This window comes from Amia ocellicauda, chromosome 4, assembly GCF_036373705.1.
Source record: "Amia ocellicauda isolate fAmiCal2 chromosome 4, fAmiCal2.hap1, whole genome shotgun sequence".
In the NCBI taxonomy this organism is placed as follows: Eukaryota; Metazoa; Chordata; class Actinopteri; order Amiiformes; family Amiidae; genus Amia; species Amia ocellicauda.
The window spans coordinates 22579770-22605682 of record NC_089853.1 but is presented as its reverse complement, the minus strand read 5'-3'; the positions used below and the strand labels follow the sequence as shown (position 1 = coordinate 22605682).

The 25913-nt window shown below is 37.2% G+C and overlaps 1 protein-coding gene across 1 annotated transcript; it reads right to left on the bottom strand.

The window, feature by feature from the left end:
* Window positions 1–142: 142 nt before the first annotated feature.
* On the bottom strand, window positions 143–25839 carry galk2 (galactokinase 2). The gene is made up of 10 exons (XM_066701409.1): window positions 25469–25839; window positions 24964–25052; window positions 24558–24681; window positions 24082–24172; window positions 21788–21934; window positions 11661–11759; window positions 11315–11467; window positions 7167–7377; window positions 3356–3557; window positions 143–2164 (listed from the first exon to the last, which is right to left on the bottom strand). Exons 1-10 carry the CDS (start codon window positions 25519–25521, stop codon window positions 1957–1959), a joined length of 1377 nt encoding a protein of 458 aa, XP_066557506.1. The 5' UTR covers window positions 25522–25839; the 3' UTR covers window positions 143–1956.
* Window positions 25840–25913: the final 74 nt, after the last annotated feature.

The window sequence follows — 25913 nt, the reverse complement described above, 5'->3', positions numbered from 1 at the left end:
GTTATCTGAATATATTTTGCATGTTATATTATGATTATTCATTTTTTAAATCTACACAGAAAAGCCTTTCACTTATACTTTGTATGTATGGATTACAATCATATTTCAAAATGTATTTAAAAAGTAAATATTTCAAACCACATTGATTTTTTGTTAATCATTTTATTTCAGATTATGTGAACAGACCAGGAAGGATATTGCTGAAATACAGAAAGAAAAGATTCTCCACAATTTACAGATAAATCAGTATGACCATTTAAATAATGCAACTTTCAACTACATATATATATATATATATATATATATATAGTATGAATCCTGCAGGATAATCAGAATCACATTATTAAAGTAAATAATAAAATATTTAATCTGTTTGGTTCAAAAGCCCAGCTGACCAGCAAGACAAAGCCTTAATTAACACTAACATAAATCCCCCAAATTATGTCTTGAACGAACATGTTCCCACTGCTCATATGGGAGTCTTAGGGAGTAGCATCTAGGTGTTAATTTGATTGAAACCAGAACACCTACACATAGTCATCAAAGGAACAACTGTGTGTTTCCATTTGTTTAGATGTAGCCATTTACAGTGATGTTGAGCAGCCCTGCAAAGTTTGACTTTGGCTGTCATCAGGTCTTAAGGACACCAATTCCCACACTGACCTGAACTGAATCCATCTATCATGGTTTTTTGAACCCCATTTTCTGCTTATATAACATCAGTTGAAACATTACTTTGCCACGTACTCTAGCAACTACATGTTCATTAATTAATTTCATATCACAATAATATTGCTATTTGCGTTAAATCTGAATAATTATTATTATTTCTTCTCAATAGGATAAAAAGGGCAATAACTTGTAACCCTACAGAAATCAAGATCAAGAGTGAGATGCTGATGCACAAATGGGTACGTTATAGTTAGTAACCTCCTAATGAATTTATCAAACTATATAATTTTATCAGAAAACCAACTTTACAGTATTTTGGAGGAAAGACTTTAGAAGTTCAATACACTTGCAGCATAACTCCGTAAACTAGTGATTCATTGTAACAAATTAAAAAATGATTATCAAAATATAAAATTATGAAGAAAAAAAATATCAGTAAAAGGTTAAACAACGTAAACAAGTATCATTAAATCAGTTTTCCAACTGCACATGTGGTTTGCATTTTCATTAGGAACATGCAGCTTTCTCCAGTAGTCGGCATCAGAAAAGGGATGAGCGTGAGACTGAAGCTGAAGAGACAAAAAATGCAGACGGCAATTGTGAAGTTTCTCCAGGCAGAGGGGAAGTATAGAGTTACACAATTGTATTGTCACTGGTCGAATTAAAATGGAGCGTGCCATGCCTTTATTGCCAAATAGTTTGTGTCAGTATAAAATAATCATAATAATAAAAGCAGAAATCTACCAAATGTGCTTCAGATGTCATAGAATCCTTTCAATAAACTTGTTTAATTTTGTTTACTCACATGAGGTATATTTCTTTATTAACTTTCTCTCCAGTAAAAATGCTCTGATGTTTTTATCAGTCGGTAAATTATAATTAATTTATTTAATTATTGCTTCCATAGCAATCCATGTATATCTATATGGTTAAATTCAGTGGCTTTAGCCAATTATCTAAAATCTATGTAACTCATGGATTTCAACAAATCAAAATAGTTTTTATAGTAATAGTTTTTAAAAGTGATTGATAATGACATGATTTTTTCTCCATATATTGTGTAGGACAAAAGCCTTTATTGTGAAAATACCCTCATTTCCATTTCATTTCTGAGAAACCAAAACCATGAAAATCCCTTTCTTTCAGTTACCATTATTAAAATGTTTTTTAGAAGGGACCAGACTTCCTTCCTGTACGTTATGCACCCAGATATGATATCAGGTAGAACAATCAGTAAACATTTTCCAATGTAACAAGATCCAATGAACCGATCCCATCGCTTTTCTAGGCCTCTAAAAAGATGCATGCCCCTCTACCAGGCTTTGTGACGAATAAACTTTGCTTCTCCATTGCTGCTCTCCGAGCATCAGGCTTGTAATAGGAGTCACGGACACTCTGCAGGAAGGAATCCAGCTTGTCGTTCGGTACCATTGACACCGTGCACCCTCCCCAGCCAGCTCCAGTCAGCCTGGAACCAACAGCACCAGATTCTCTGAAGACGGAAGGGACACAAAGAACGCTGTCACACAGGGAGCTGGTAACCTGACACCGATACCGTATTCAACAGAATTATGACTGGTTCTATTTTTATGTATTTATTTGTGCATTAAGATCTTATGCATATTACGTTCTGCATAAATATATCTTGATACTACTTCAAATATGAGATTATAGTTCTCCCTTGAGGCGGAAAGTAAAACGAGCAACAAAAACAGCAGAAAACAACTGAACAGGCTGAGGAAGGCCACGTTTTATGTTTTAGCTCTAAAGAGACCATCACGGAGGGTATCTGTGCAATAAAAACAGCTTGCTTCACAGGTCTTACACACACTGTGCTACTGATTAGATTGCCCATCAACTTTGTTGAACTGAAGTTTACTTTGTAAGGAAGTAATATCTACGAAGTTATCTTTTATGATTCAAAGAGTAAAGTGGCAGCTCTGCCTCAATACATGCTGGGAGACTGACCATGAGCATATACCTTTTGGAACCCAAAGCAAGCAGGGAGTATGCAGATCATCCCAGTTCCAGCATTGTGCAGTGCAGCATATATAAAAGTTGGATAACTGTCCCAGGGATTACATATAAACATTCCAAAGTGCGCCTCAAAAATGTAGGAAAATCTTGTCTTATTTTGAAATGGGAGAATGAAATCAGATATGCACAAATACTTCAGGATTGATTAATCAGAAAAGATTGTCTTTTTGCGAAAGCCAGGTTGAAGAGATCAAAGACTTTATTCATATTAATCAAAGAAGTTAGGAAAAATGTTTGTGTAATATTGGGTCCACAAACTTAATCAGGGTGGTAGTTAAGCATGCTCTTGATCAAATAATTTGAAAACGTCATTCTGAGTTTCTACCTTAATTTCATTTTAAAGAATGCGTGAGTCATACAAAGACCATCTTGTGATGGTTTTCACCATATACATTTTTTGTTGTTGTTTGTTTTGCTTTTTAACGTTACTTTCTAATAATCTGCGGAGAATTACTTCTATTGTTCCAGGAGAGGTGATCTGGTAGAATTAATTGATTTTTAAGGAATTTCTGTTGCCTCTGGTTAATAAACTGCTGATGTTATTTTTTTTTTGTTGTGCAACATTTGTAATGGATTACTTTTTAAAATTTGTTTAATTATACACATTAAGTAAATGAAACCAGTTTGGAGGTTTTCATAGACTCACAGACACGTGGCCACCAGCTGATCCAGCTCCAGACAGCTGCACTCATACAGGTCTCTACAGCTCACATGGCTCTGCTTCATCAGCTCTCCCAGCTGCTGGATTGCTCTAGCAGGTGCCTGGTCACAAATATCCTTAAACTGCAACACTCGTGCAGCCTCACTGTATACATGTTTTGCCCTTTGGTACAGCTTGAACTGGGTCACTGCAACAGTAAAAGAAAAAACAAAACAGAAGAGAGATCTTAGAAGGCAGCTACATGTGGATTAAGGTTAATTTTGTATGACAGTATTACTACTGAATTAATTATTTAATTATTATTCATTAATTAAGTGCTAATGTCTTGTGTTTGACTTTTGAATTTACTCTGGTGGGTTTTACTCTTGAGCAGGTTCTACACACTGACTGAGAAGGTCCATCTCTCCAAATGAGGCCATCAGTGGCATTTCAGTCAAGGTGAGAAGGCTTGAACGTACTGTTTGAGAATCAAAATAAATTGTTTGGATGTTTTCAAAATATTAATCAGGGTTTATCTGACACAATTCCTACCCCAGCTATAGCAGTGTGATTCCCCTTTATTTCAAGAGGCAATTTCTATTCTTTAGTATATTGTCCCTAATTGGGAAAGCTCGACCCAAATCATCAACTTTTAGGACTTTTAGGGTCGGCGGGGGTCTCTCTGTGTCCTTTTCTTCCCAGCAGCCTTGTCACACTCCATACAACCTATTCAGCAGATGTTTCCGAACTAATGAAGGAAGGAGAAGAGAGCTTAACTGACATTCTGTGCTTGAACGAACCTGCTTGGTGAGGTAGGCTCAGGTGTAGAGAAGAGAAGCTACACACCAGAGATAATGCACTGATGTTCCTCTTGCCCTTCCATGTTATCAGGTAGGTTTGGTTTCATACTTTTGTACAATCAATGTTTTTGAAGCCACCCTCTGAAACGTCTGTGTAATTCTATTAATATTGTCTATTAGGCCCTGTCAAACAGTGACAGTGAGGTCTTCAAAACAAACAGCAGAGGAAAGGGTTGGATTCTGGAGATGGAGTGTTTGGCGATCGTTCACAACTGAGCAAAAACCTCTCGCTTTGACACAGCATTTTCAATCGAAACGGTTAGCCTCGATTTTCATCAGGTCAAAGATAAAAGTGTCAGTAAAGTACATTTAGATTACCCTTCCCAGCCGGAGAATCTTCTACCTGAGGCAGCATGAACATTTGATGAGAAAAGCATCAATATGTGCAGCAGGTGGTGGGGCTAGGGTTGCGTGGCAGTGGTACAGGACAGATTTGAAGCTAGATCAAGCTTGTGGAGGTGTATGCACGCAAGAGGTATTGCTGTAGGCGTAAGGAAATAGCTTTAGTAATCAATTATGTCCCAAGCCTTTATATTTTATAACTCTAAGGTGCACTGCAGTCTAAATGTATAAAGCTCCAATTTTTACCAGAAGAGATTACATATGGTTTAGTTTATGTCTGAACTTTTCCACCTTTTGGGACTATTTGCTAGGGCCAGTAACTCAACAGGGATTTTATTACCCATTAAAAAATAAATAATCCAGAGGCATTTGAAATACAGTTAACAAATTAATGAGTATTTCTGCACGACACCTTATTAATAAAAACCTGTTGTTCTTGTTTTAATGTTGTTCTTAACTACCAGACCGTGTGGTTAATAGGTTAAAATATCTTTATGTTTTGGCTAAACTGCAGTACTTGATCTAATATTAATAGCATGCTTTTAACTTTAGAACAACACTGAGAAATTGCACACTACTTAAATAAAGAACTGACAGGTATGGGGGGAAAGAAGAAGGGAAATCAGAAAAGAGTTAAAACTAAATAATAATACAATAAAAGTATGTGTTTTCGGATTGCCCCACTCCGGACAGTATGAAGCAGCGTGATTTCACAATGTGCTTTCACTCAAGGCGTATCTGGAGTTGCGTGAGAGATTTCCATATCTCACACACTCTTGTAAATCACAATTGAACAGTAGTAACTCAAAGAATGAACTCAAAACATGCCTGTTTTCAATTTCGGTGCAAACGTCTTGCCAAGACTGGGACTGATTCAGAGACCACCCTTTGGTAGAGGGAGACTTTACTGGCCAGATCACCTCAAAATACTTTAGGATTCGGCTGCCCTCCTCACGTTATACATTAGCAGCCAGAATGACTCTCCAGCAGCTGGCTCCCTGCCTTGAAAAAATCAGGGGTTTCTTTTAATTTAGTTGTACACACTCACTTTACAACTGCATTAGCCCCTGCGTGCCTGTGATCAATAAGCTACACCAGCAGTTATTTAGGGTTGAGGTGTCAGGGATGGTTTGATTTACAACCAGTTCATTTGCGGGGTTTTCACATTAACAGCAACTACACTTTGTTCAGGAACTTTATTAAACCATTTTAAGAGATAAGGGTAATCAATTTCCATGAAACCCAAATTTTATGTTAGTTGTTTATCTTTCAAAGAAGAGAACACTTTCATAATAATACATTTAAACTTAAATTATATGTGAATGGTAACAGTATACATGAAATGTATTCTCCTGTTAGTGCTCAGAATCATGAAAACTGATTGTGACAATCTGTGCAAAGAGGTTTAAAAGTTAAAATAATAACAATAATAATTCAATCAGCACTATTTGAATCCTGTTTTTCTAATATATATATATATATTCCATTGGCAACTTTGAGATGTGTTTTCAGACTAAGTGACCTAGAAACAACATGGCGAGGCTGTGCAGTGCACCTTGTCTTTGTTTTTAGAACAGGTATTAACTGTAAGATCCTTAAGAGGAACTCATCTTTTGGTCACTCATCCTCAGACTTTAAAACAGATTTAAATTCATGTCGAGTGACTCAATCACATGCTTACACCAAAAACTTGACTTCACCCAGTAACACAGCAACACAGTGTGCCAGAACATAAAGAACAGGGTTAATTTAATGTGTATAGGTGTTCTTTATTAACCCTGTCCTTGATGAAAAACAGGGAACCACAAATTAATTCTATATTATGCATAAATAAGAAAATGGCTTCTTACTCTAGATTGGTGCTCACCAAACATACTTACTGTATGGTGTTTGGCTTTTTGAAGACAGCCTGATTTGTTTTGATTTATAGCATTGAAATTGAAGTGAAATCTCATTGAGCCATATAGTTGGGTAAAGGATTTTTTTTTCCTATATATTAGTGACTGTACAGAAACAGCTGTGGTGCACAGCTCTGGAATCTTGCTCTGCATTATTATACTATGTTATAAGTGAAAGTTTCATACAAATGACCCTGAAGGTGATGTCCATTGATGTATGTGCTGTGATGCAGAGGATTTTATTATTAAACATTCTTCAGTGGCTGTTTCTCTGCTGCCAACTACTCATGCCTAGAAAAGGGAAGGATTTGCTTCTTTGGGAAGATTATCCAAGCACAAATCAAGTATAGTAAATATTTGAAAACAAGAGAGTTCAATTTATTTGTTGTTGGTTTATAAATCAGAGCTATTACATAAAGCCGAAAACTTTATATTTTTGTTTTGTTTTTTTGTATAAAAAAAGAGTGTCCATGTGTGGAAAAGAAGTTTGATATGTTACTACTGGATGTCTGCATTTTTACAGGGAGGTGAAGGTTTAACAGTTGTTAATGTTATCTCCAAAAAATGGGGTGTAAACAGTGGTTGTCTTTCTAGAAGTACCTTGTGATGAAGAATGACTGATGCAAATCTGATGGGCTCTGTGGCAGTGGTCTGTACAGTTCAACGGTATCGTCGTATATGTTTCTGGTCTGGAAGTGAGGGTAGCTGTTCACTCACCATGCTTGGTGTTCTCACTGAGGATGGTGCTGCCGAGCTGCTCTGGGGTGATGCCTAGGCACTGGCAGATTTCCTCTTTGCTGTATGTCTCTGGATGCAGAACTTCATCCACAGTCCTCAGCATCTCCTCCAGAGAGACTCCCAGCTCAGTCTGAACATCACCCAACTTCAACGGCCTGCTCCACTCCAAACCTTTCGCCTTTGACAAAAGCTGAACAGAGATGCATTTGTGTTTCAAAATTATTTTCCGTTTTGTAGGGGGGGAAGGTGGGGGGACTTCGACGTTCGCCACTAAACATGGTCTTCATTTACTTTTGAGGACAAGCAGAACTTATATAGTAATTCCGCACAAGTATTTCATGTCAAGAATTCACTACATTCGAGGTGATTGGTTCGCCCAATAACAACACATCAAAACAGCCCAGACACTCTGGCTAAACAGTGGAAAAAAAACTATCTTTGAATAAGCTCCCAAAGAAAACCAAAAGCAGCAATTTTTTTTGCTGCTTCTTGTCCATTGTGTTTAGATGGACAATTCTGTGGTTCGTGGAATTCCCTGTGTTTGCAATTCAATTCCACTTGGTTATATGCAGTACATGGATGTTTAGGAATTCCGAAACCCAATATAACTTGATACTTTACAATGACTAACATTTGATTTTGGAAACTAACAATTTATTTTCTTGTCTTGGCCTCACTGCCCAAAAATAGCAATCTAAATAAGAAATAAATAAAAAACAAAAACCTCTCAGACTAATTACGAGGCTGTTCCTGAGTGCAATGGCAGAAAATTTGCATTCCTCCGAAATAAAAAATACTTGTTTTGTAATGCCCGAGTACACAATTGGTTGTGTGTTATAGTGACACTTGACAGACTGCCCATTTAAAAATGGGTTCCAAAAATATCCTATTCAGAAAATACGAACTAGGATCCTGGGTTTGAAAGGCGTACTAGGGTTTTATTTTCAGTACTTGTGCAATTGCTTTACTCGGCACCGCTTAAATTATGTAGTTAATGGGGTTCATTATATTAATCTCTTCACCCTGAGTCTCTCCTACAGCCAGTGCACTGATTAAACTATGCTCAGTAGAGAGTGGAACTAGATTAGATTCTCTGACTTACTATCAAGAAAGCCATTTAAAAAACAGACAAACAGCCTACTTTTATAAATTAATTACGTCTGCACCATTTATAAAAGGGTCTGTAGAAAGTTCACTTAAGTAAAGATTAACTGTATTGACTAGTAATGTTTCTGTAGACTGGGCATCAACAGCACAGATGACTGTCAGATGCGTCACTAAAATTAGCTTTCTGTTGGGTTAGTCTGTTATAATTTCCTGGTGAAACAAACAAGGCTTTAGGAAATTGGCCTTGTAGAAATATTGCCAAAATATTTTGGTATCTGGAAGGCACTTTGCAATCCTTTTTACCACTTTCACATTGAAACTTTGGAGATTGTTTCAGAATGAACTATATTATCCTTTTTGCACCAATCATTGCACAGATCTTATAAAATTGTAAAGTGTATAAATCTAATGCAGTACACAAAATATGATTTTAAGAATGACCTGGAAGCAGTGTTTTTCTTTATACAAAATAAAAATAAATTAATCCAATTAGTTTACTGATTCATTTATTGGCTTTTATTATTTATATTTATTTATTTATTTATTTATTTTTCATTACTTTCTGTAGCAAATTTCATCATCCTTCGAGTTTAGCACTGGCAACTATTCTGAAGATTGACCCACCTAAATATAAACAAGCTTCGTGTTAAACACACAACCTGTTGGACATCTTCCAGTAAGTCTTCAGACATCTGTGCTATAACTTACCATTCATCACTTTACACTGTTTGCAGGGGGGCCTCATTACACATATTAACTGCAGACCAGTGATTTTACAACTTGCATTGCACAACTATTTGTGAGGAATAGACAAAACATCCCAGGTTAAATACGTTGATAGTGGAACACTTGTCCACTTCTATAGATATAATAGGATACCAGTAAAACTGTCTGCAGAAGGAGAGCATCTTTACTAGTGTAAACATTTTTAGAGCACAATCCAGCAACCTTTAATGCCTTAAATACTAAATTAGATGTTCTAAAAAGTGCAGAATAATAACACGCTTTAGGTATTTGGAATGTTCTGTGATGTTCCCTTGCAGTTCAAACCTAGTCATATCCTAGCAGACAGATTGGGACACTTCTCAACTATAATAAAAGCTTAGGATCCAAGGCTACTAGTCTGAAGTTAATTACAGCTGTCTATTAGGGGAATGTAAATTAAAGCTAACTTAAATGTGCTTAATTCTCTCTATGTGATTTAAGGTTTGGTTGATTTGAAAAAGACAATTTCATCTGATCTGACTGAACAATTATTTTATTAAGAAAATGGGCCATATGAACTATAATAATAAGAGTCTTTTCAAAATATTTGAAATATATTTCTAGCTAATCAGTGCCTTATGTAACAGTTGGACGCCTTTTTCGTGGGGAGAATATTTTGTGAAAATATTTGTTATCATAATGATACCTGTGTTAATGCAACATTTTAAAATTATACAAACAAAATGTATGGATTACAAAACAATTATATTATGTATAATACTACTATACTACTTGTTATGGCAAGTATGGGTCTAGCCACCAATAAGTTAACAGAATCACATGAATAATACAAGGATGTATTGTTGATCTGAATTCAAGCTCTGTTCAGGGTAAAACTGCAATCTGTGACTTATCTGATGCACACAAGAGATGTACTCTGTTTTTCGACCTCCCTAACTCACAGCATTTGAAATTGAAATGTATGAATCCCTGTAACAGATAGTGAGCCAAAGTTGTGTGCATGTATGTTGTATGATATTGGAGCATGATCACACCAAAAAAACAAAAAAAACAACCTCTGATGTTGTGTGGGAATAAGCTCCAAAAAGGTTAACCCGTTAAAGATGCTAGTTGAGATCAAATGACCAGTCTATCTTGTACTTCCAATTTCCCCGATTTATGCTCCAAACACAACAACCTGTTGCATAAAAAAGCAGCGGCTGTTTAAAAAACTAACAAAAAAAAACATCTGTGTTCCATTGCCCATTATCACCTAAAACCCTAAGAAATGCAATCAGTGTTCTGTTATATATTGAGTTATGCTAACAAACAATTACATCGTTATTGGTTGCTGAAGTTCCCACACCACTAGAGATATAGATAATGTTTCAGTCTCACGATGACAGATTACCTGATTTTTTAAAGGAATGCATTAGTGAGACAAAGGATCCTGCTCATAAATACAAAAATGGAAAGTAGTGAAGGGAAAATGGAGAGTGCACGCAAATAAATAAAGACACAGTGGTTAAGTGCCCTAAATTAGTAATGAAAGACTGCAGGTGGTCTTGTGTTATACAATCTTGGAATAAATGAACAGTGCGTGTCAGATTGTGGAAAACACCCAATTATGAATAACGTCTCACAACTGATTAAATAAATAATCCCCGCTGATGAAGCGTATTGGAATTATTTTCGTCAATAAAGATGTTAAAAGGATGAAAAAAATATATAGTAAAGGTTACATCTTTTTTTGATATCCTTAAATTGTGTAAGACTAATTACTGATTTTCCTTCAAACCATATTATATAAAAGAGTTTCTGTTACAAAAACAAAAACACACAAGTTTATACTGTCTGCAGCATAATGTGAATCTAACATGAAAAAGCGTGACTTATAAAATATTCAGAATCTGTATAATCAGCTTACATTTTAACTAAGTAGGAACAGAGGGTGGTGGAGTTTTGTTTTCCTTTCCATTTGCAAGTCTGGCACAGATTCAGGCCACCTTGAAGAATCTGAAAACCATTACCCTGTGCTTATGGTCAAAAGTGCAGCAAATATAGGATATCGCATAGCAGTTTTCTGACATTAAGAAATAGAGTGTGTTAAGAAGAAAGAAAAAAAAAAAAAAAACATAATACAGACGATCTCGTGCAAGGGAGTCCAGCTCAGCCTAACAAACTTGCAGTATGCACAGCTTCTGCTGAATTGTTCAATTACTAACAGCTTCTCTGTCACTCACATGTTTGGGTACCACAAAGAGGGCATCTTTGTGGAATGACGTTATTCAGAGCAGATTAGAAAACCAGCATACCTTTGCAGCTATTCGGCACTCCACAACCCTGATGTTGAAATGAGAAGTCGCAGCCTTGTTCATTTCCACGCAACAGTTAGCAATCACGAAAACCGCCCCATCTGGAAGTTTAACGTCGGTTGCTCGGAGCGGGCTGAATTCTATGAGCTTCGCCTGAAAAATAACAGCATGATCGACTTAAGTGGATATGTGTATTGTGTGTGTGTGTATCTGTATATACAGTCAGAGAAAAGTACCAGTATCCTTCAATTGTAACAAACAAAGCTATTCAATCATTCACTGATCGGACCAATTGCACGTGCCATGCATATGGACCATTAGTTTCACACATTCGAAAACCACGTACAGTTCCTTGCTCTGCCAGGAAAGAGATGGACTGGTCCATGCCCCCTCCCTCTGTGCCGATGTAGCGCTCGGAGCGTGCACAGATCTCTGCAAGCTCCACCTGGAATACAAACATTAAAGTGCTGTGTTATTGATATACAGCGAAAATGATGGTCAGTCTGGATGTTTCTATTTAAAATAAAGTGGGAAATATTGACGTTAATTGTTATGTAAAATGATTTGTGGACTTTTTAATCTGGATAATTGTTTTGGTATCCAAATAGAATGTGCTATTATCAAGATATATAAATAAAAATCAATAAACTAACAGGGAATTGCACCCTGCATAGACTTGTTTAGAGGTCAGAGAAGCCTATGACACAGGTCTAAAAGGAAGTCTGTCTTGAAAAGGCGAAGGTGTGTGAGCTGACCCTGGAAACAACTCTTTAGAGGTGTAATGCAGTGAACACACAGTGAGGCTGCCTGGCTAAGGGTTGAGATAAGATAATGAGATGAGGGCAGGCTTAGATTAACTAAAAGACAACAGAGAACAAGCTCTGTGAAAGTTTGCAGGGGGAAAAAATGTTGATGAAAAAGCTGGCAGTCCCGCATGCATGCTGTGTATGTGATGCAGCTCACTCCTGAAGCAAACTGAAGATGAGAAACATCACAGGTGGAGATGCATATATTTTTTTGATCTCTTAAAAGCCTACAAAAAGACACGGTTGAAGCAAAGACAAACAGTACTGTGAACCGACAAGATTAGATTCTTGCCTAGATCTCAGCTGAAACCTTTGTCCAAACTTAATTTAAGAAATACACCTATGACTTAAGCACATGTGGAGAGCCATTCCGCACAGCTGTGGAACTCTGTGATCAGCTGACAACTCGGATCCAACACTCCCTTGTTCTGCTCAAGAGTTCTCAAGCCACCTGGTTGGATTAAAAAACTTAATTTCATCCCAGAGCGTCGAGCAATGGCTTTATTAGTTGAGACTCTTCGTCTTTGGTCTCCAGTTTAATGGCATCGCTTCCTGGAATTGCTTTCTGCAGCCGGCAAGCTCCTGCTGACAAGTCTGAGCTCTCCCCTGTCAAAAAGTTGGCTTTGCTTGTGTAAAGTCAACCCCATCGGAAGGGGAACAGCAGAGGGAACCCACTTTCGCTGTGTGTGAAGCTTGCTGCCGCACCAAGGCTGAATGCAATATTAGTGCTTCACACGAGAATAGTGGCTGCAGTGAAAGCAGTTGCTATTGCTAATGGGCACCAAAATGCCAGCTGACCTCTCTCCTAGTCCTGTCAGTGCTGCTGGTGTTTGATCTGTCTAATTAAAAAAACAAAAACAAAAAAAAAAAAACATTCCCTATAATCAGACATTGCATGTACCATATGGGAAACGTGACTCTATTTAGTGACGTTCATAAAACATGTTCCAAAATCTAAGAATGAAGCTATTTTCCCTCATATTAACTGTCACAATGAGGGATGAAGAATCCTTTAAATGTATAAAAACAGCCAACCTTCTGTTAACAGTAAGTCTTTATCTGCTGTAAGTTATTCTTCTTTTTGTGCTTAACATTATTACATACAAAAGTGCTTATATTATAAGGGTTCCCTAAACAGAATTAATCAAAATGTCTTCCAAGCAGTATTGACTCATAATCCCTGTTATGTTTTTTTTTTAATCTTTTAATAATCACAGAAAACCATAACCAGGATCTGACAAGTGAAGGGAAACGGCACCTGTATCACAGGGGTAATGGATAACTGGGATTGAAAAGGTTATGAACGTTAAAAAAATAAAAACATTTTTTATTCTAGTCCACCTGCGTATTACACATTGCTCTCTAACAATCCAGGGCCATTAAAAAAATAAATGAAATCAAATGTGAACTTCACTGGATGTATATATAAAAAAAACAAGGCAAGCTGCATAGCTGTGTAATGCTAAAGGCAGCACGCTCTCATTAAAAATGAGACTTAATTAACAGCCCCAGCTGCTTACAGTTTGCATGCTAAGTTCCAATTTGCTGAATTTCACATATGTTTTATATGGTAATGGCACTTATTTTCATCAGCAGCAGGGACATGTTTGTCAAGCATTATCTGGATGTCATCATAACCACAAAAATCGTGGCCTGATGTTATCTGCTCTTTAACTTTCTTAAACCCTAGGTCTCCTGTCTGAATCATAATAGATTAAGGTCTTTGATTACCACACATATAGCTTTAAAGTTCCCTGCCTCCTACTCAAATCTCGGAGTAAACATGGCCAACTTAACAACTGGTTAATCACGACGGAATTCCAGCAATGGCGGGAAGAGTGCCCAGAAACATTTGTAAGACCTCGTCTCGGTAGCTTTTTAAATCTTTACAGATTGTAAAACTCTTGATTTTTCTATTTTAAGTTACTGCTCTGGAGTTTCAATGTAATAGCACTCCTTTTCTCGAGTTGTGAGCATAATGTGCACACTCGTAAAACTCAAGATATTGCAATTGTTAGATAATTGTTGAGTTGAATATCCCATTGAGACTGAGTGTCTGACTGTAGATGTCTGCAGAGGCACGGACGCCACCAACGTATCTGATTGAGGAAGGCTTTCGCAAAGGAACACATTTAAAGTGCGATGCTATCCACTACAGGCGATTTTTTAACACTATTCCCATCACGGTTTTGCAAGTGAAGTTAATTATTCTTACCTTACCACACATTACGTTGTTTTTAAGCAATATAATGAATGCTACATAAATATTGACTTGAGGTTTTTGTTTTTAGTTTTTGTGTATTTACTGGTTGATTATTTTTTTGTTTTTTTGTTTTTGTTTTAACAGATCTGATGCAATCTCTTAAAGTGTATTGTGAAGAAAATTGAAAGTTAATGGGAGTTCAGTTGTTTTAGGGATTGCAGATAGCTTACCGAGGATTTAATGCAATGTTTATGACAGATTTTACAAAGCATCAACCTGGGTCCTTAATTATAAATATATAGTATTTTTTTCTTCTTACTTATTGTGGTAGTTGTGTCCAATTACTCTCTTATATAATGTACCGTGATATAAGTGTATTTCTCAGGAAGAATACAATATCTGCAGTCAGTAATCTATTAGTCAGATGGTTTAGCAGTGTTTAACATTCAGATAACACAAACTACTTTGAAAATTAAAAATATATAGTCTAATCACCTAATTTCTTTTCTGGTTCAGTGCTCCCTGTCCAGTAAGTGGGATTATCGGTCCCAGCGCAGATGATCTTCATGCTCGATAGCTTGCTTGTGTTTGCCAGGCCTCAGCTCGTCTGTTGTTGACAAATCACTCAGTAGGAATTTCCAAACATTTGTTCGAAAACAGGGGGCCAAGCCTAAAGATATGTTCTACCGCAAGCGTTTGCACCATTTTTTCCTTCAAGGAAAAATAAACAGAAAACAGAAACAAACTGTTCAGGATCAAACAAACAACTTCAATATCCAAGCCCTTAAAGCAGAGCATACTGCTATGTGGATATTTTCTGTGGCCTACCTACCAGAAAAACTTGACAAATACGGGTTGTGATCAAGTTCTAGCACAAATGATATGTATCACTTAGGATATTCTTTAATAGGGCACAGTCAATTTTGTTGTACTAATTCAATAAGGAACTGAACAAACCTTATCATTGCTTTAATATGGAGCCTCTCACTTCACAGACAAACATATACTTGATGCAGCGATTTAAAAAATGATTGCAACACATATGCCATTGTTGTACTCAAGATCAAGCCTAATAGACTTCTGTGTAAACCTCTCATTTTACATATTGAACTCATTAGCAGAAATTAGTTTGAGGCTATGAAAAAAACAACAACATCATAAACACTGTTTCCATATACCAACATCAATCCAGGTATTATAAAAATATAATTTAAACTTAAACATATTGCGTTTGAGAATCCTGCCATTCCTAACAAGTAAATAAAACCGTAATTATAGTAAACTGATGGACTGCTGCCAAATAATTGTTTACTGTAGTCATGATTAAATCTTTGCCATATGCTTGAGTTACATCACTAATAGATTGTAATTTGTATAATAATATTTGTTTTATTACACTTTGCACAAAACTTTGCCCGATTACCTACAGCAAATATTTGTCACAACTGGAAAGAATCTTAAAATAAATAAAGGTGCATGCCTGCATGCAGTTTATCCAAATAAAGACAAACCATGGTTTAAATTTCAGATATGGCAGAACTAATTCAGACAGGCTATGTTATGTTATTGTTTTCGCAGTCAACTTTGGGGTGCCTCTACTGAACTGGTTTTCCAGTATTGTCAACCACATTTTATTCACACGAAATGGAGAGAACTACTGCGTATACGGGGAGTGTCACGACATCGCTTCAGAAGATTTTACATCTTGATTTGTCAATCGCATCACGTGAACATTGAAAAAGTTTATAATTTGTGAAATATGAGCTGAAGTTCAAGTTCTGAGGCTTTTGATTACGAAGTTACTGAGAACTGATTTGTTTAGAATGGCTGCGAATCTTTGTAAAGTTCTCTGCAGGCAAGTTCTGCAACATTTTTAACATGTATCACAATGAATATTTATTCTGAAGTGAAAAAGAGCCAATATATATAAATAATACACAACACCCACGCTGTATATATAACCATGAGTGGAATGAACGTTAGTCTACACTCTGATATGTTGCTGGAGACTCTTGCACAAAGCAGATTTGTATGAATAAAGTTTTAGCCTCTTCGAGACCAGAAAAGAGACATACAAGGGAAATAGTACCCACGACCTATTAAGAACCCTTGTTTTCGCTAATTTATTTAAAGCAATGGAAAAATAAAAACTGTAACTGACTTTTTCCAGTGGAAAAAAGAGACCTCACCGAAGCCAGACCACCAAGCTGCAAATGCGTAGTGCGTGTGTACCTCTCCAGTAAACATACTAACTGTGCTGATCCGGGATTCATGTTACTGCTCCTGGTTCTCCCCTAACTAACTGAAGTCTGATGTCACTATGGCACCTTGAGGGGCGTCTGGCCTCACGTCCATGGGTGCTGTCTGAACACACAAATACTGCTCTTGTCGAAATATGGCGTGTCCCCTATATGTGGGGTCAGACACACTAATAGCAAATATTAGAAGATGGCCTTGAGTTTTATGACATCCACTTTCCTTGGAGTGCAACACAGTATTGCTTCAAACTAAAAGAGTATATGATAGTTTGCATCACTGTCACATTGTCAGGTGACATAACAAGTCCCTGGACAGAAATGGACGAGAAGTCAGTACACAGAAAAAGCTGAGGGTGTACCACCAAACCCTCGGAGCTTTGAATTGGAGATTTGTGGTGACTGTGTGAAGAGAAAAGGAGAAAGAGCATAGTCACACTCACTGTTTCCCACTGAACTTAGGCTTGTTCATTTAGAGACTAACCATATGTGAAAAGGCCCTTGAACCAGCACCACTTGACAACATAAAGTCATAATGAGGACTCCCTCAGTGAAAGGACATAAATGTGTAAATTGCATGGGTCAGAGGTCAAGTCAGAAAGGCTGTGTAGAAGCAGTGTGTTGGAACGATGCCAGAGCAGCTGTCATGCCACAGCATGGCTTTCACAGACACAGGCCTCCTGACTGGTTGAGGTGGGGAAAAAAAGAACACCTTCTGATGAAAAAGTAAACTAAAAATATCCCACATAACAGATGACATGTTTTGTCAAATTACCCAATTATTTACCCCAGATTACCACTCTGTAAGGAAATAGAGAGGTAGGAGATCGACATGCCTCTCACGATAAACACTGTGATAAACACAGCAACATCATATCTGTAAGATCAGGGAAAACGCACAACGCTGTCTGGAACTTCTCACACCATCTGAAAATCATATTGTCATCTGTGAGAGGAGCTGCCAAAAGGAAGAATAACTGGGCTGAAGACAATCTGTCCAAAATAAGCATGAGGAAGCAAGGGTAGCCTAAAAGGTGCTGCTGGCCACTCTGTAGAGCCCGATAAAGGAAGTGTCTGTTTAGAGAACCAACACAAGGTCTCAGCAGATGTGGTCAGTGTGCCGTTTTTTTTTTTTTTTAGATATTTCCAAAGGAAAGGCACTGAAGATTACTATTAATAATAACAACTGTTCATTACCTGGATTTCTGGGTGGTTTATGAAATGGTGGAAATGTAGCACCATGTCATAATGGTTACCAATGAAATTAGGTCATTTGATCCATGTCTTTGGTTTGATAGTAGTAGTTTAATAAAATATTCGTCCTTTACATTCCTGTGATAAAATATATACATAATATAAGATATTTTTATTTGCTAAATATAACGCACCTTTTTTTTTTTTTTTTTTTTAATCTGAAAAGTGATTTCCACAAAATATATTTGGGGAGATTGGTCCCATGCAGTCATGTTTTCTTGTTTTTTTTTAGTTAGCAGACAAGTTAATGACACTTAAACAGATTAAATCACCCACCTTACTGTCGAAAGGTTTGAAGCTAGACAAAGCCTAGAGCTATGGCAGCAAAGCCGTACAATTCCTAAGAAATGCTGTCCCAGATCACAGGAACTGTGCAAAAAATATGACCTTAAGGATTGCACTTAACATCTGCTATTAATTTTGAAACGTTCTTGAGCAAATAAAAAGAGCAAAACATTAAATGAAAACAAAACAGCTTGATACTGTTAACTACCCATTCTAATGTCAGCACAAAATCAAAACAATGGGTTTGTCATATAATGTTATCTGAATGTACAGTTTACTTTGGCAAGCGAGGACATTTCATTGTGGTAATGTGTTTACTGCAGCTGTGTCTTTGAAAATTGTTGCGTCTGAACTTCCAAATACAAAACAATGACATACTTAACTATAACTTTCCTTTTTTCAAAATAATTGCATTTGTGTTCTAATTGGTATACCTCATGCCCTGGCTGGAATTATAAAAATCTCTTTAAACTCAAAAGAAAAAGAAGAGCAAACTATAGAAAAAAATCACATCCTCTTTTTACTTATCTTATTTGTTTATGAATAAGAAAATGCCAACTTGATGTAGAATAATTAATAATTGATGTAGAATAATTTTGTAGAATAATTCATTGAAATGAACTGTTAATTTCAGCAATCAGGAGTTTATCCAGCATAAGCAGTTTTCCAGTTCTAACCATGGTGCGCTGTACTCCATAGCTTTTAACAATCTGTTAACAGAAGGTTGGCAGTTTGTTTTATATATATATATATATATATATATATATATATATATATATATATATATATATATATATATATATATATATATATATATACACACTCACCTAAAGGATTATTAGGAACACCATACTAATACTGTGTTTGACCCCCTTTCGCCTTCAGAACTGCCTTAATTCTACGTGGCATTGATTCAACAAGGTGCTGAAAGCATTCTTTAGAAATGTTGGCCCATATTGATAGGATAGCATCTTGCAGTTGATGGAGATTTGTGGGATGCACATCCAGGGCACGAAGCTCCCGTTGCACCACATCCCAAAGATGCTCTATTGGGTTGAGATCTGGTGACTGTGGGGGCCAGTTTAGTACAGTGAACTCATTGTCATGTTCAAGAAACCAATTTGAAATGATTCGACCTTTGTGACATGGTGCATTATCCTGCTGGAAGTAGCCATCAGAGGATGGGTACATGGTGGTCATAAAGGGATGGACATGGTCAGAAACAATGCTCAGGTAGGCCGTGGCATTTAAACGATGCCCAATTGGCACTAAGGGGCCTAAAGTGTGCCAAGAAAACATCCCCCACACCATTACACCACCACCACCAGCCTGCACAGTGGTAACAAGGCATGATGGATCCATGTCTTCAACTGTCCAATTTTGGTGAGCTTGTGCAAATTGTAGCCTCTTTTTCCTATTTGTAGTGGAGATGAGTGGTACCCGGTGGGGTCTTCTGCTGTTGTAGCCCATCCGCCTCAAGGTTGTACGTGTTGTGGCTTCACAAATGCTTTGCTGCATACCTCGGCTGTAACGAGTGGTTATTTCAGTCAAAGTTGCTCTTCTATCAGCTTGAATCAGTCGGCCCATTCTCCTCTGACCTCTAGCATCAACAAGGCATTTTCGCCCACAGGACTGCCGCATACTGGATGTTTTTCCCTTTTCACACCATTCTTTGTAAACCCTAGAAATGGTTGTGCGTGAAAATCCCAGTAACTGAGCAGATTGTGAAATACTCACACCGGCCCGTCTGGCACCAACAACCATGCCACGCTCAAAATTGCTTAAATCACCTTTCTTTCCCATTCAGACATTCAGTTTGGAGTTCAGGAGATTGTCTTGACCAGGACCACACCCCTAAATGCATTGAAGCAACTGCCATGTGATTGGTTGGTTAGATAATTACATTAATGAGAAATTGAACAGGTGTTCCTAATAATCCTTTAGGTGAGTGTATATATAAAACAAACTGCCAATATTTAAAGGATTATTCTTCAAGTTCCAAAAAGTGTCTGGTTTTCAATTTAAAGATGATTCTTGATCTGGAACTGGGTAAAGGTGTTCGGCTGGTGCCCAAGCCAGCTCACTCAATGTGGAGGGTGCAGATTCCAAGCTAAGCTGCAAACTTGCTCGCTCTGCTCCGGCTGGAATGTCCCAGTCCAAACAAGGCCGGGCCCTGTCTTGCTGGGCTTCAATGGTGGGGTGTCTATGAGATCAGGGGAAATCGGCTGGGGATCTGGCCTGATCTCCTGATCTCCTTGCTGGTAGGAAACACCTCTTGACACAAAGAGTTGGGGGAAAGAGGGGTATCTAGGGGATGTTGCCTATCCTTTTGTCAGAAACGTATTCCCTAAGTCCTTTTGTGAAGCAGCCACAAAGCAGGTGATTTCCTTGGATCAATGAGCTACTACCAACCAGAACACAAGATGGGACTTGTTGACCTTGTCTTATGTGCTTATGGTTCCAGATTTAAAAAGAACCACTCTTTAGTCAACAAGCTGTCAATAACTCAGGTGACTCAGGTGCCTTAGCAGCAGGGCTCTGCTGAGAGGAGACCCAAGGCGAGGTGGGCAGAGCGGGGTAGTGAGGCAGCAGCCTTCCGTGAGCTCTTAATTGAAAAACACTTCGAGAGAAGTATAAAATCAAGTAACATGCTGTGAAAAGTACACAGGAGTTGCTCTGCCAAATGCCAGGCTGGAAAATTATAAAAGGTTCTGGTAATGTTTAAGTAACTGTCAAAAACAAGATTACATTAACTATATTACGGTCATTGGGTTCTGCATAAAACAGTTTTTGGCAACCGAAATTAAACGCCAGATAAAGCCTTGTGTATACATCTCTGACATTTGAATAATATTCAATACAGAGTTTAGCAAAATTAATCATGAATAACTTCTCTGACTGTGGGAGTTGAAGGGATTATGCTCTGAAGTTTACGATTACTGACGCAGAGTTTCTGGGACTTGAAAGTTGTCTTCTGGGACAGCCGGCAAGGGCAGCAATGTGGTTAGTTATGCTAATTTCTGCTGCTGTCTGGGCAGAAATGCAAGATATCCAGGCTTAATAATTTGACTTGATGATAGCTTGTGCATGGAAAGATACAGCTTAATATCGGCATTATGGTTCTGCTTCCCACACATTTAGACACAAAGAGGGAGTAATGGGACCAGGGCTTTTCCGGGGGCACCCTTTGTGGGCATTGTAGGGTAAAGCCACAAGTATTGTAATTGTTTAAATGCCACTGCAATTGTGTTCCTATTTACATCACATGCAAAACGCATTTCACTGCGTGTCAACAAACTGAGGCAAATTAAAGCGAACATCATAAAGTGAAAATCACCCATTGATTCTGCTTATTGGGGACCCACAATTATATATGAATTTAGTACAACAACAAGGTGGACCGTATAGGTTTTTCACCAACAAAAGACAAACAAGGGAAGTAACACCATAGGTTGGAAGGTCAAAGTGAACAATTGCGGTCTGTGCAGATTTCAAGACTTCAACTGAAAAGCATTTTGCCTCTTGCTTAAATAAATCTTCAGGTTCATGTCAGGTAATTGGTCGGTACCTTGGTCCAATTCGTGTCCCCTGCACCCCGAGACTGAATGCTGACTAGTGAAGTAGCGACAGGACAACATAGTATTGCCATTCCCTTTGCACTTTGCATTACCTTTGAAAGATTCTTCTTGTTGGCTTCCAGCGTGACCAGGCCTGCACAGCACACTAGTGCACTGGAGCTGGAGAGCCCAGAGCTGGCTGGGATTGTTCCATCCACAACACAGTCAATCCCTGCAGGAGTGGAGGGGTTAAAATGCTCCTAGAGACCACAGAGAAGGAGAAAAATACACAGTATAAATGGTGCGATGATAGAAACTCTACATGTGCTTAGCTCTAGGTTGATAAATGATAGTAGGAACATAATTATGAGAAAAATCTAGACTAAAGCCCACAGCACTTTTTTGTGTGTTTGTTTCCGCTTCAGTGCTTGGTTAAGCTACAAAGTGTTCCTCCATTCCAACACTTTATCCCCAGGACTGTGTCGTGACAATGAACATTTGACTTAAAGACCCCTTAAGTTGCTGAATTCATTGAAAATAAAAATGTTACACCTATCAATGATAATATCATAATGTATCATAAAGAAAAGTTCAATTGTGCGTGCTGAAAAAGATGTATGTGCATTTTTATTATAATTCTGTGTCTTTTCCGATAAAAGCAGGGCATTGGTTTCAAACCTCTTACGTAAAGCTTGGAGGCAATAATCTACGAAAACTAAACTCCTTTTGCAATAAAACCTTTTACTGACTATGATCTAAAATTCCCTTTCCAGCAATTGAAGCAGATTATGGTCTAGAATGATGCTGCTGCCAATGCCCTTTCCTGCAGTGTGGCAGCCAAAGTTGTTTAAAAAACATGTGAGGAATATATTTAAACTGAACCTGATCCACAGGGTTGACTCAAATGTGAATCGGACTTTCAGAGTTATCACGCAATGTTTGAAAAAAATGTACTCCAATTTCAGAGAAGAAAATCTCCTCTGCCAAGTTTTGCTGTAGTTATATCCCAATGGGCTTACATTTTCAAATTAATATAAACAGATTATCCCCCTGGACCCTATCAGGACTAGACTCTAAGTGTTTATTACAGTCTGCAGTGTTTTATAATATTTTATGCCAATTTTTGTTCTTATAAAACCTGCGCTACTCATTAACTCTTAATTTATAGAGTTCCTGTTTGTGTGTTTTAATCTTGAAAAATGTTTATATTGTCTTTTCACATGTTTATAGAGTGTTCTTAATTTAGCGAGTGAATTTGCAAGACAGTATTTGAACATCTTCCTCTCGGGCAGCCCTTAGGACAGAAATAGTTTGGAATAAGTCTTCTGATTACTTTCCCCCTGATACCAAAGAGTGGTTTGTGCAGCCCAAACTAAACATTTACTCAAAAGGACCACTTATTCTTCACAAAACATCTCTAAGAATTCCTCCTTAACAATCCCAAAACCAAACAATATTAAGTTGATCTTTATTTTATCTTTTGGGCCACAAAATTTGTGACAGCAAATTAAGAAAGCATTCCCCATTGGGCCCCAATCCTTATTCCTTCTGCACAAAATAAAATGATTATACACACAGAAAAGCTAAAAAAGAAGAATAGATATATGTTAACTACAGGTACGTTATCTTCCACAAACTTGAACAAGATGTAGTGTGGCCTGGTACATGTCAAACTGCAGGACACACAGGGTTTTAGGAGAAAGTTCGAGGTGCAGAAAAATCTTTTGACAGTGACACAATAAACTGCAAAAGGAAATTAGGCTAAATTGCAGCCATACTACTTTAACCCTTTGCATTCCCGCTCGATCTGTTCAAGCCGACAGTCTTGCCATAAAGTGACATTATTGTGAATGGAAAACTGCTAATTGGACACCTATTGCTCCTTTGCAGCAGTGTGCGTAGCTTGATTTTGAACTTAGGGATTGTGTGTCTCAATTATATTTACATGAGTGGCAGTTAAACAGCAAAGAATGTCACTTTCAGAAAGTGTGCCTCTTCAAACACCTCTATAGTGTTAACAATTAACACTCAATACTTACCCAATATTAAAAACATACGTGACCTAACATTATAAATGTAGAATGTGAGGATTTGAATATTCTTTCTACAGACTTTATGATGTTACCTTACCTTTTTTATTACCATATACTATTAAATACATAATATATTCTAAAACAGGCACCTGAACTTAATTTTACACTTGCAGTATTACATATTTTAAATACATTAATCATTACTGTACAGTTGCAAATATAGACATACAATAATACATTAGATCTGCTGATACTATTAGTTTCAGGTGGCATTTTAAAATAATGCATAAGATAATATGGGATAACTTGTGTATGCAAAATAAAATAAGACAACATATTGTTTGATGCTATACAAATATCTGCATGCATCTTACCTGAATTCCTTTAAGGCCACAAAGAAAATAATAATGCCATAAAGGCTTTGACTTGTCGATCTGAATGTCTCCAGCAGAACCTGTGAAATCCCTGTAAAAGAGCAGAGAGACCAAAAATAAATTATCCACTCATGGCATGATACTGCCACCTTCTGGTAGTAGAAGGGTTAGCCATTGTTTTTAACTGGTTTCGATTTTCTTTTCATTGCTGTTAAAAGGTTTTAAATATACAGATTAATGAGCTGAACACTTGTAGGCTGAAAAATAATGTATGTATCACAGATAACTCTATTGACACGCAAGGAACCCCCAGGTCAAATTTCCATGGACTTTACTCATACTCTCTTTAGGATTCTCAATGAAAACTAATCAAACCCTTTTATGTTGTATTATGCTGTGTTTAAAGCAATTTTCTACATTAGATGTGCACTGGACAGCTGTATGTTCACTCAGACGAATAAAGGCACATCTCTTACTTGTACAAAGGTTTTGTATTAGCCAGCTGGATTGTTTGTGTCTTATTGAGTGAAACCGCTGCAAGGATATCTTGTTCTATAGCCATGGGGAGTACAGCATATCCACAGTAATCAATGTGCTCTCCTGCAATCAGATACAATACAAAAATATTTTAAAAAAGCAGATACAAATATAAATAACAAATGTGTCATATATAACCAAAATGTCCATAACTACTTTCTCAAGTACATCATGTAACTTTCATGGACCACTAAAGAACAGCAGGCTACATACTGTATCAGTTATTGAAACATGTATCCACCTCTTTAAAAGTATATACAAACTTTTTATACACACAAACATACACGCACACACACACACACACACAGATATATATATATAAAATGAGAAATTAGTTACATTTACCAATTAAATTAACTCGCCCAGGAGCTCGTGCATAAAACATAGGAGTTTCTTCAAACTTTGATATGAATATTTCCTTCAGGTTCTGCAACCTAGAGAGAGAGACACAGGGCATTTCTTATATGATTTGACAAGTTTTAAATAATATATTGCCTTCAAGTATAATATTTAGTACATTTAATACATATTGAATTATTAATGTAATTGCCATAAATCTCCAATCTGAAACACGTTACACATAGTTACTCTGGTTTTATATTGTAAACTTTTAAAGAAGTTTGTTTGGTTGAAATGTTGATTTATATATATTGTAATGCTCATAGAAATGCATCAGTCTGTTCTAACCCATTGTAACTTGTTTGAGCCACTTCACAGAGATCAATGAAAATGGAGAATCACAATATTTGCACAGTATTAAAAGATAGACATTACATTACATTACATTGAATGCATACTTCATTGTATATTTTCGCTTATTGAATGATTATTTCCTCGCATCTAAACTCACCTATCATTTTCTGAAAGATGTATTTGCAGTTTTGGAGGTGGATTTGAAGCCATCCTGTGTATTGCTCTTTGGAGTGCTAATATAATATGCTAAATTCGAAAAATGTCTAGGTTATTTAGAAAGAGGAAACTTTTTACACCAACTAGACTTAAAACCTAAAACAAAAAAAACAAAAAAATCAGCTGACAGTCACACCAGGATCTTCCGGATACCACGTATTGTAATAAACTGACGGAAATCCTGTGCAATGCCTACAGGAGTTGATAATCGTGGAGAAATGGGTTTAGCAAAGTGCAGGGTGTAAAGAAGCAAGTCTACGGCACCTGCGATTTAGCTACGTGTCATATTGTTCACCTGGAGGATTGAGTGGCTGTAGGGGCACTAGAAAAACAGTGCGGTGTCTAAACAGCATCTAACAGCATCGTAACTCCCCTACTGGAGGGAT

Coding starts and splice junctions, on each gene's coding strand:
- galk2 (XM_066701409.1), bottom strand. CDS start 25,521: ATGGCTTCAAATCCACCTCCAAAACTGCAAATACATCTTTCAGAAAAT. Junction 24,173..24,557: donor AATACAAAACCTTTGTACAA/GTAAGAGATGTG, acceptor GCTCTTTTACAG/GGATTTCACAGGTTCTGCTG. Junction 21,935..24,081: donor GTGGCCTTAAAGGAATTCAG/GTAAGATGCATG, acceptor TGTGGTCTCTAG/GAGCATTTTAACCCCTCCAC.